General features: G+C 37.7%; 1 protein-coding gene across 7 annotated transcripts in view; it reads left to right on the forward strand.

Moving 5' to 3' along the window:
- The window catches only part of LOC104830128 (ligand-dependent corepressor), a 65,891-nt gene that overhangs the window by 6,806 nt on the left and 48,395 nt on the right, over positions 1-10,690 (forward strand). For 3 of the 7 annotated variants that reach the window (XR_774206.1, XM_010564855.1, XM_010564860.1), the window contains exons 2-5: positions 5,299-5,392; positions 6,956-7,021; positions 7,444-7,523; positions 10,169-10,217. Coding sequence is in view for 3 of the 7 variants with exons in the window: in XM_010564855.1 (XP_010563157.1) it covers positions 10,191-10,217 (27 nt within the window). In the remaining 4 variants the exon portion in view is untranslated. The remainder of the gene's footprint in view (positions 1-5,298; positions 5,393-6,955; positions 7,022-7,443; positions 7,524-10,168; positions 10,218-10,690) is intronic. The other 4 variants (XM_010564858.1, XM_010564861.1, XM_010564857.1 and 1 more) reach the window with 3 other exon arrangements.

The raw sequence follows: 10,690 nt of genomic DNA on the forward strand, positions 1-10,690 counted from the left end.
TGCAAAACAGCCTGATAACTTGCTTTCTTTGCCCCTTTGTTCTCCCCTGTAGAGGGAAGAGACCTACTGTCTTTTAGGGGATTTTGCAGGGCTCTCTTCTGTTGTGAAGGCAAGTGCGTTGCAGCGCTGTAGTCCAGATACGTAGCCGGTTTTCTGTTATACTTAGCTCATTAACTTTTAAATGCCTTGCTGTGAGTTTGATACTGCATCAGAGAAAATGTGCTTAGACTTGATTCTCAGAGGAAAAGGAATTGCTTGGTTGAGAGGGATGCTTGGAGAGAAGAGTGAGGATGGCCTGCTGCAGCTGCTTCTTCTTTATTAAAATTACAGACCAGTATTGGAATTTTAATGAAGTCTTGCAGGATGGATGGTCAGAAGCACTTCTGTCAACAGTGCTTGTCTGCTGCCGTAGTAGGTTTTTTGTCCCTTTTTTGATTTTTCAGCTTATTGCTGTGGTAAGTTACTGTAACAGTGAAATGGCTGTTTGACAGAACATGCACCTTGTTGGCTGCTTGATTGCTTCAAATGAAACTTCTCTACAGGAGATGCTGTTCTATAGTGAGTAAAGCATTAGTCTAAGGCCAAAGGATGGGATTTTTTTCTCTTGAGCACCAAGGGCCTGTTTAGGGACCTCAGCAGGTCATACTACATATTTTGTCCTAGGAACACGAGGTGTTCTGGTGAAAAAAGCTATAGAAGAGCTATGTATTGCTCTATAGGACTTGGTCATACTTGTTCTTTTAAACAGTACCTATCTTAACATCCATAGTTCTTTTCTTCTGTATGCATGTGTCTGTATTGCTCTTACAGAACCAGGTTATTGATATTTAAGGTCCCTGGAAAGTCCTTGGATTTACTAAAGCAACTATTGTCTCTGGAGCAGGGAAGTCTGCAGTAAGTCCCTGGGTGGTGCAGCTTCATTAACAAGAATGTGGAAGCATGAACTTTGAAAAATTGCTGAAGATGCACAGCTTTTTCTTTGTTCCCCCAGAAGCTAAGACAAAGTTGGTTTAACTTGTAGTTGGAGTACTTAATAGGGCTCCATTCAGATAACGAGATCTCTCATCATAGGTGGATGGGAGTTTCTTTTATTTTGTTGCATGAATAAAAGAACATTCACAACTTAAAATTATATGCATGTCCTGAGACTTGGTGTATATTAATAACTGTCCTGTGACTTTTTTCTCCTCCCTTGTTGCTTGGTCTTGCTTTTCTATTAAGATGCCTGTGAGTGAAACATTCAAGTTTAATAGATTTTTGTCCTGAAAGAGACAGAATTCCCGTGTTACACATAGACTGTAGGATTTTTCTGAATTAATTCCTGCTTCAAATCCCATAGCTGTGGATAAATATATCCAATCTTGACCAGAAAATCTAGGCATGAGAAATCCAATAAAAACCTGATGTGATGGTGGTGGCTCTTGCTTCCTACTAGTTAATGAGACTCCTAACATGACGAATGTAAGTGCTGGGGGAGAGCACAAGGGGAATAGATCTTAGCGGCCAGCCCACGCTTACCTAAATAACACCTCCAGAATCCTAGAGTAGGGAAAGCGTCCGTCTGGTCCTGGAGTGCATATCTTGTGTTTTCAATTGGACCCTTGTAAAATTAAGAGAGTCTTATGTCTGGCTGAGTTTGATCAGCTTCCAATTTCAGCTGCTGGATCTGGGTATGTCTTTGAAAAGCTGTTTTTCCTGTTCCTGGATGTGTGTTTTGTGGCTTTCTCCATTCCCCTCCGCCCCCCTTTCGAAGTAGTGTTTAATTGCATTTGCTTTGGTAAGCAGCCTCTGTGACCTGGGCCTTTTGTTATTTACTGTTCTTCCTGTCTTTGTATCTCCTGCAAATTTAGTGACTGCTTTCTTCCAAGTCACTGACTAAAATGTTAAATGGCATAGGGCCAAGAACCAATACCTGATGGACTTCACTAGCAGTGGTTTCCCATTGACACCAACATTTCAAGAGCTGTCACTTAATCGATTTTTAATCTGTTTTGTATGTATTTGGCTGATTTTTGTTTGGTTTGGTTTGGTTTTTCTTTTTTAAGTTTTTTTTTTCCTGGCTGGTTTTGATCAAAATGTGTTCTGCTAGCCCAAAAATGTTACATAAATCTAAAAATATTATATCAAGCCTGTTACTGTTGTTAATCAAATTTTTAGTTTCATAAAAGTTAAATAAGATAATTTGTGTAATCCATGTTGATTGACACCAATTTTGCTGTTAATTCCTTAGTAGTCCTCTGAGCCATTCCTTGGTTTTGAAAACCTTTCCCAGGTTGAGACCCTAGTACTAATCTGTTTAATGTTTTGACATTTGAAAGGGATGATTCCCCCCCCCCAGTCCATTGGAACTTTCTCACTATTCCAAGACTTTCTGGAATTAAACACTGCTGCAAACATTCTTTGAGTAACTCCCACAGAAAAAAAATCGCCTCCACAGGATTTTAAGACTGTTAACTTACAAATGTTAAATAACATCACTTTTATAGATTTTGTTGAATGATCGTATGCCATTCTATTGAGTGTTTGTTTGTTAATATACTACCATATTCTTATAGAATTTTTTTTAGGCGATATGCATATGTGCCTTTTTTTTGATTTTTATCTTTGCTTACTTTAAAGCTGTGTGTGTCTCTCTGCTCTGATCTTTGTAACATTTCTGAATTTTGATTTACGCTCTCTGCTCTGAATCCCCCTGCCCTTCTTCCAACCTATTCTCTCCTCTTCATGCTTTCACACATTGTGGTTTTGGTTTTTTGGGGGTTTTGCTGGTTTTTCGATTTTTTTTTTTTTTTTTTTAATTAACAGGTCAGATTTTTTCCTATTGTATTGTTTTGAGGGTTTCTAGTAAAAAGTTTGTAAATAGTTAAGAAATTTAAACAAAAGATGTAGGCAACTATTGTCTTAATTGATTTGACTCAATTTCCAGCTTTTTGAAGTTGTCCTTTTAAAGTGCAAATTGCTATCTATTAGGCTGATTGTTTACTATAAATAAATGCTGGTGAATCAGTTGGTTTTTTTCTATTTCAATTGGTCTACAGTATCTACATAACTACTGCCCTGGCTCGTACTTACTTAGCCTATTGACATCTAGTTTACAAATTGATATTCACAGATTAAATTGATATTCACAGATTAGGGTTGAAGAGTTGATAACTATGTGTGTTGTTGTTTTTATTTATTTATTTTCCCCCTTCGAGGCCCTTTTTTTGTTGATTTTTTTTTTTTTTTTTTTTGGAGTTCTTTAACAATTTATGTAGTAGTAAAGATGGATTGTAGCTTTTCTTTACTACCCTCAAATTTATTTGACTTCTAGTTAGTGGTACAAGCTTTACTGCTTTGACTAGGTATGTGTGTAAAGCTGAATTATGTAGTGAGTATTAAAGGGTATGTTTGAGCTGTGCTGTTGCAGGGTAAAAAGCATTGTTTGAAATGCTAGTCTCTGTGTCAATGGCAGTCCAGAAATGCATCCCTATCTTCTTCTGAAGATCTTGCATTTCTGTTTTTTAAGGGGGAGAATGTGTCTAACTAATCCACAACACTAGAGATCAGCCAGTAAAGTCCTCTCTTGGATTATCAACTTCTGTAATAGTGTAATCTCAAGGAGCCTGGTAGCTACTTAATCATTACAGGTGCTCTCAGTTTTAAGGCAAAAGATGATATGAGGATCTAACTGGATTTTTTTTTTTCTTTTTGGTAAAGCTTGAAGTTAAACTGTTGTCTTAAACTGTTAACCAACAAACTATAATTACAGTTTAAATTTATGACTTAAAATATTTGGTTACAGAAGGGAGGATGAAAATGCCAGAAAAGATGAAAATAAAACTGTTTAGCTGCAGAGACAAAACCAGTGAAACTCGACCATGCTGAAAACTGCATAGTTAACTCTTTCTTTTTTTCCTTTTGTTTTAGTTTTAATTTCTGTACTTGTTACTCTTAGCATAAAAATGGCACATCCATATTCTGACTTTTGTCAGAAGACATTATAGAGAATAATGTTTCTTATATATTGCTTTACTTCTAGAGCTAACAATTGTGAAATAGTAACAAGTGTGTAACAACTCTGTATTTAAAAAGTTAGTCCACCCTTGCTTCAGTACTAAGAGTTTTCTTTGTTCTTTCTGGGATTTTTTTTTTTTTGCTAATTCTTCACTTACTGGAGAGCCTTCTGAGATAGAGAAAATGTTTTACACTTTATAAATGTTGTATTTTTTAAAAAATTAAAAACTTTTTTTCTAAATTCTTACACTAACACCGTAAGGATGTTTTCCCTTGTATAGGTCACTGGTAACATTATAAGGGTTAAATGTATGGCTGCTTTAATTGTGAGGAGCGTACCTAAGACAAAGCTCTAAGATATTGGGATCTTCATCCTTTTTTCTCCTCTGTTATTCCTGCAACTTTTCCACTGGCCCTGCTCTTCAGCTGCTGTGAACTGTCAGACAGTGAAATATGGATGATGAAAATATAGAAACTGGAATTTAGCAGAGGCAGCCATGTTAATTTCTGTTCCATTTGAAATGCAGGAAAATATCATCTGCCAAATGGAAAAGGACAATCGGTGGGAAAAGAAATGTTCTTTTCAAGCTTCTAAGAGCAGTGACAATGGAGAGAAAAAATACTATAAAAAGTAGGCAGCTCCTTTTTCAAGATTTTGTTTTCAATGTATTATGCATGATTAACTGTACACAGTTGCTCTTTTGGAGTCCTGAATGACTGAATACAACATCGCAGGGCTTATACTGTCTTTACTGCCTTGCACTTTGCATTTGGGGGGAATAGGTCTCATCTTCATGGCAGTTTTGCCAGTCTTTAGTATAATTTTTGAATACATTCATACTTCCCTTACTTCCCTTTTTTAATGTCAAGCATTGCACATAAGATGTTCTGCTGTTGCTATGCAACTGCTAAATCCAATATTTAATATTAATAAAAACCAAGTGGCATTAGCATCACTGAGAACAGTGGGCTAGCAAACTATGATTGTACAATATCCAAGCTGTAAAACTTGGCAGGGACTTCAGTGTGCAATTGCATGCATAGCAAACTGTGGGGCATGAGTCATTGGCAGTTACTATTTTAAGAGTGGTGAGTTTGAGTAAAATTTCTGAGGTCTTCTGATTTTTATTTATATCTATAAAAAATACAATTTTTTAAAACAAAAAGATAAAGAATGAGGTTGGTTAGCTGTTTTCCTTAAGGTTTCATTTGAGATACAAATTCTGAGAGGTCACTACCCATAAAAGAGTCAACATTATAAACCTACGGGTCAATACCCTGATTCTCCTATTTTTCTTCTAGGTCAGGTTGGTTGGCCCTTTCCCACTGTTCCTGCCACTTCCTGAACCCTGAATTGGCTTTTTTTGGAGGCAGTGCTACTTCTCTGCCTGACAAGGTGCTGTTCAATGGGATGTTTTTGCAGTTTTTCCTCTTCCACCTTGTTTTCTGATCTCTCCCCTATTTTTCTTTACTCTTGACTGTTATTTCACTGTCACTCTTTCACCTTTTGTTTTTGTTTTTTTACTTTTGTTCTCCACTCGGTGCTTTCTGAGATCAGAATTTTAGTATCAGCCTCTGATAGGCATTAGATCAGGGATGGTGGTGTGCCCTGGCAATGCTTTGGCCATTTAAGTCATGTTGCAGGCTGCAAATTTTGTAGGGGCCTGCATCTGGCATCTGAAGATGTTAGTGCACTGGCACTCTTGCTGATACCCAGAGGGATGTAACAGTACTTGTCCTTTCCTTTTGAAGACTGCTGTCCAAAAGATAACTTTGATACTAGATCTGTATGTAGTCAGAGTTATTTTAGAATTATCGCTCTTTTGCAGTGTAGTAACAGATCTTCTTCATAACGTGATCATTTAGATTTTGATTTGTTTCTTAAAAGGGCTATTTCAGGTAGTTTATCTGTCCCCAATTCACCCATGCAAGTTTCTGTAAATTTAAAACCATATTTTTCTGTCTTTAACATTTTTTTTTGTCATTTCTTCTTCTGCTTCTCAAAGATTGAGGCAAGTAGAAGTTGCCCCTAGCTATATGCAAACTGTTATTAAACCTACAAAGCAGAAGTATTAATGGGGGGGGGGGGGAATACAGTAAGTTGTAGTCTTGAGTTTTATGGTCATATCTGGAATACATTTTTATAAGCAGGTGGAATTTGTTTGTCCCCCTTGAAGTCGTCTTTGTACTTTTCATATTCACTCTACTAACCTGTCTTCTCATAGTATTGGGTAGTTAATAGCTCTGTAGATTTTACTGCCAGCAGGATTTTAGTGTAATATTGATTTAACATTTCCAAATAATGGCAGTAATTTTGGTAAAGGTTTTTCCTCTTTTGGAATAAACTAAAACTGGTTAGATTTATTTTAAGTGAGACATAAACCATGGCATTGAAGTAAATTGGACTGTGTATCTTAGATGCGGATCTGTGACTGGAATTTGGTTCCTTAGTCGCATGACACTGCTGAATCCCTTTCCTTCGACTTTTCTCTCTTCAAACCTGTAACTCTTCAGGAAACACTGATTCTAACATTTGCTGAAATTCAGAAAAGCAACTGAGTGCCACTCAGATGGAAGAATGTTTTTTTTTAAATTGGGAAAATGTACCTTATTTCAGTTTGGAGGCTTAAGCAAGAGAAATTTTTTTTGTATAGAAATTACCTGGTCAAATTGTAGAACCTACAACTTATTTTATTTTCAAAATGGTTTATTTCAATGTCGTAATGTTCTTTGTTTTTAACCTAGCTATTTACAAAAGTACAGGAGTTGGTGGTCTCTAGACTGTGCTATGATTTGTCAGTAGTTCAGTCATCACAATTGACCCATGCATCTTGTAATACTTAGAGAAAACACATTGAGCTCTGTTCTTGGAACAGATAAATATAGAACTGCTATTGTGAATATTCTTGTAGTGACGTACTTAATCTAGAAAGCTAACAATTCTTTTATTTGCTTTTAGGGTTTGAAAGTATTCTAGAAGGCCTGTTTGGACCTGGATTATTAAAAGATCTCAGTTTGTTTAAAGGTATTCAATCTCTATGTTTGTATCTTGTTCTGCATTTCTAATGACAGAAGCAGCCCCAGCTCTGCCTCTAGAAAATGTGTGTTACCGTGGTGATTTGTGCTTTTTTTTTTTTTTCCCCCTCCCCCAGGCAGTGCTCACAGTTAGTTTCATATTGGCTAAAATTACTAATGAGTGTGCGTTCATCTTTATGTAGCTGGGAGTGTATTTGGCAGTGCTTGGAAAAACAGATTTGTTGTGCATAGATAAAATGTATACAGTTTGGTAATCTGGGGATTTAGAAAAATGGCCGAAATGAAGCCTGCATCCTCAGAATGCAGGCAAGAATGTTGTGAAACAGGTATTTAATTTGGCATTTCTCTTTTGGCTCCAGTTGTGTCGTGGTTTATGAATATGAAGTAATTTGCTATTCCTCTGATTTACAGACTGTGAGCCTGAAGGTGTTTCTGATTGGTCTTTTGATGAAAATTGTCTTTTCTGCTGCCTGAGAAGAGAAAAAGTGAAGGTAACAATGCAGATGTGTGAAGCTAGTAGTTGTAGGGGAGGGACAAAGGGAGGGAGTTTGCTGCTTCTAGTTAACTGAACGTAGAAAATCTGCAACCTCCTACCCCTTTCCCCTCCTTCAGAAAAAGGCTTTCTGAATTAAAATAATGCAAGTTAATTGAACAGACTTGCCTCTTCTCTGCAACTTTTTCTTTCTAGTATGTGATGCAGATTTTTTTTTTCTTTTCTGTGTAGTGGCTCTTTCTGTTTGGTGTTTTTTGTTTGGTTTGGGTTTTTTGAGCTCTTTTTAAGAGATCTTGTTGGCATCATGAAACCCTTCCCAAGAGAGCCAAACTGTGGCTTGTGCATGTTTACTACAGTCAGAGGCTGGGCTTATCTTCAGTATGGAAATGTGGTCCATTTTAACAACCTAGTGTCTTGTTCTGTATCTTGGAATCTCTTTCCCTATGGGCCATATCCCTTTTATTAAAAGGCTCATGTGTATGGTAGATTTTGTACTGTGCTTGTTTATAACCAAGTCAGAGCCTAAATGTGGACAAGTCAGCTTTGCCCACATAATAAACTTGCAGTTTGTTTTCTTAACGAGACTATAGCGTATATGAAACTAAGGCTATCATGCTATACGTAATTGTTGCTCAGACCATGTGTTGAAATAATGATTGTTCTATAGCATAGGAAGGAAGGCTCATCTGTCTTGGCAAAACTTCATTTGCTGAACTCTTAACTACTACTTCTTCCTGCACAATGTAAAATAACATGCAGAGTGGATCTCTATCAACTTAAGAATGAAACAAAAGCACCCTTTCCTCTGCAGCAGCTAACACTTATGACTGCATGGCTTGTTTATAAAGGAATTACCTTGTTGACACTAATACTTGCCATGTTGCCAGTTTATGCTTGGTTTTGTATTGCAGTTTTTGTTAAGGCATGGGGAGGAGGGTTAGGAACGCTTGCATTTAGAACAGATAAAAGGCGTAATTCTTTCACTGAGATTGACAGCAGGTAAGCTATATGTATGCTTGTGCTGTAAGAAGTTCTGTCTTGTTTCACTTATGTCATATCATAAAAAGACAAGATCCAGTGTTTAGCACAGTTCTAGTTAAGCCACTGAATTGATTCAGAAATTAATTTTGTGCTGCGGTCAGAGACTGGTTGTAGTATGGGAGAATCACATAGTGTACAGGTAGATCTTCAAAAAGACTGTTTACATCTCAATCGTCCTGACAGGTCCACAGTAACGAAAATAAAGCTCCTGAAAATCAGTGATTGTTAGGTGAAGACAAAAACTAAGAACATGAATGTCCACCCTACAGTGTGCTGATTAGGCATGGTTGTCTTGTCCTTTTCAAGCTTCTACACAACCTTTAGACAGAAGCTGAGATATCGCTATTTATATTTTCATGTACTTTGCTAGGCTTTTCTTTCTAGTTTCACATAGTAAAGTGTAGCCCATGATTGTGAGTATCACTGAAAAACTGGCAATGTGTTCCTTATGCTAGTGCTAGTTATCGTTTACGTTAAGGTTCCTCACGTGATTTCCCATTGTACCGTGTGGTGGCTTTTAAATGGGCAAAAGAAAAGGTGCAGATATGGTCACATCTGGTGTGCTCTGTGGTGTTTTGGCATCAGGGGTCTAAGGAGATTTTAGGATTGTGTACAGACTGACGCAGAATGCAGCAGGTGTGTGTAGCATCACTAGGCAAAGGTGCTAGGTGAAGGGGAAGGAGGTTTTAAGTTCTGAGCGGGCTGGATAGAAATGTGAGTTAAGAGAGGCAGTGGTAGTGTCAGTCAGCCACTATGGGCTTGGATAGAATAATTTTTATAACTAAAACCCAAGCAATTTCTGTCACTTTACATTTCAGTAGCCAAACCATTTTTCTTACAGCCAATTGATACACAGGGACAGCAAAGAGAGCTTTGTACACATGGTTGTTTGCTGGGTGGCCAGGGATCACTGACTGGGAGAGGGGGGATTGGGGAAGGAGGGTGAACCACTCCATTCAAATCAGACGTGTGACTTCTCTGTTAATTCCGGTGATTCTCCTCATGCTTGGCACAGGGCTTCTTTGGAGTACATAGAATTCCCCCCGCCCCCATCCCTCAGCCTTTGTATTAGTTCTGCTGGGTTGTTTTTTTGGTGAGAGGGTTGTTTTTTTAAGGAAGAATATGGCTGCTTTTAGACCTAGTGAGTTCTTGTATGTCAGCTGAGAGAGATGACAGGGTGGGAGTGCTTCCTTTCCTCTGTGAGTATGCCAAATTGCTGCACTGCTGGCTGTTGCTGATGTAATTAGCTTGCAATACAGAGTTAAGTATGACTCTTCTATGGGGGTCTTCAAATACTATGGATTTAACAATATCATAATTTTGAAATAAAACATTGGAGACTTAATTGTTACAAAAAAGTTTGTAACTTCATTTGGTATTTAGCCAAATGATGGCCAGTCTCCAGCTGATGGACTGAACTAAATTAGAAGTGGTACCTAGTTTATTTGAAATCTCTTCCATTCAACATCTGTAATATCTTTAACTCTTCCTTTTATGGACTTGCAGGCTCAATCTTCTGTAACTGCAAAAACATGTCTGTTCCTGTACATAATGTGATAGCAGTTGTACTTATTGCTGATGTGCATCTTCTTACCTTTTTAGGGAAAGAACTGGGCAGGATGGGATGATTTGGGTTTGTGCTTGTATACTGGTGAGTTACAGAATTAAAAGGTGTGTAACTGTTGTAGCTGGGAGCAAGATAGCCACAAGCCACATATTACAACACTGTGTGGCTGGCCTTTTTTTTCCAATGAGTACATCTCTACCAATACCTCCTTTTGGATTAGCAGAATAATTAATTGGTATACTTGATTTTCATCTTTGAGTGACATGTAGGCACCTGGTCTGACAAGTTCAAAACCAAATAAAATCTTCAGGGTTTTTTTTCTGGATTTCATTTGCCCTTAAGAATTACCTGTAACTTAGGAGACCAGTAGTTGTCCTCAAGGAGAACTGAGTCCTGGACTACAGGATGAGAATTGGAAGCTGTTGTGGTTTAACCCCACCTGGCAACTAAGCACCACACAGCTGCGCACACACTTCCCCCCTGGTGGGGTGGGGGAGACAGTAAAAGTGAGAAAACTCGTGGGTTGAGAAAAAGACAGATTAATAAGTAAAGCAAAA

The sequence above is a fragment of the Haliaeetus leucocephalus genome, unplaced genomic scaffold (assembly GCF_000737465.1).
Source record: "Haliaeetus leucocephalus isolate CR32 unplaced genomic scaffold, Haliaeetus_leucocephalus-4.0 Scaffold184, whole genome shotgun sequence".
Taxonomy (NCBI): domain Eukaryota; kingdom Metazoa; phylum Chordata; class Aves; order Accipitriformes; family Accipitridae; genus Haliaeetus; species Haliaeetus leucocephalus.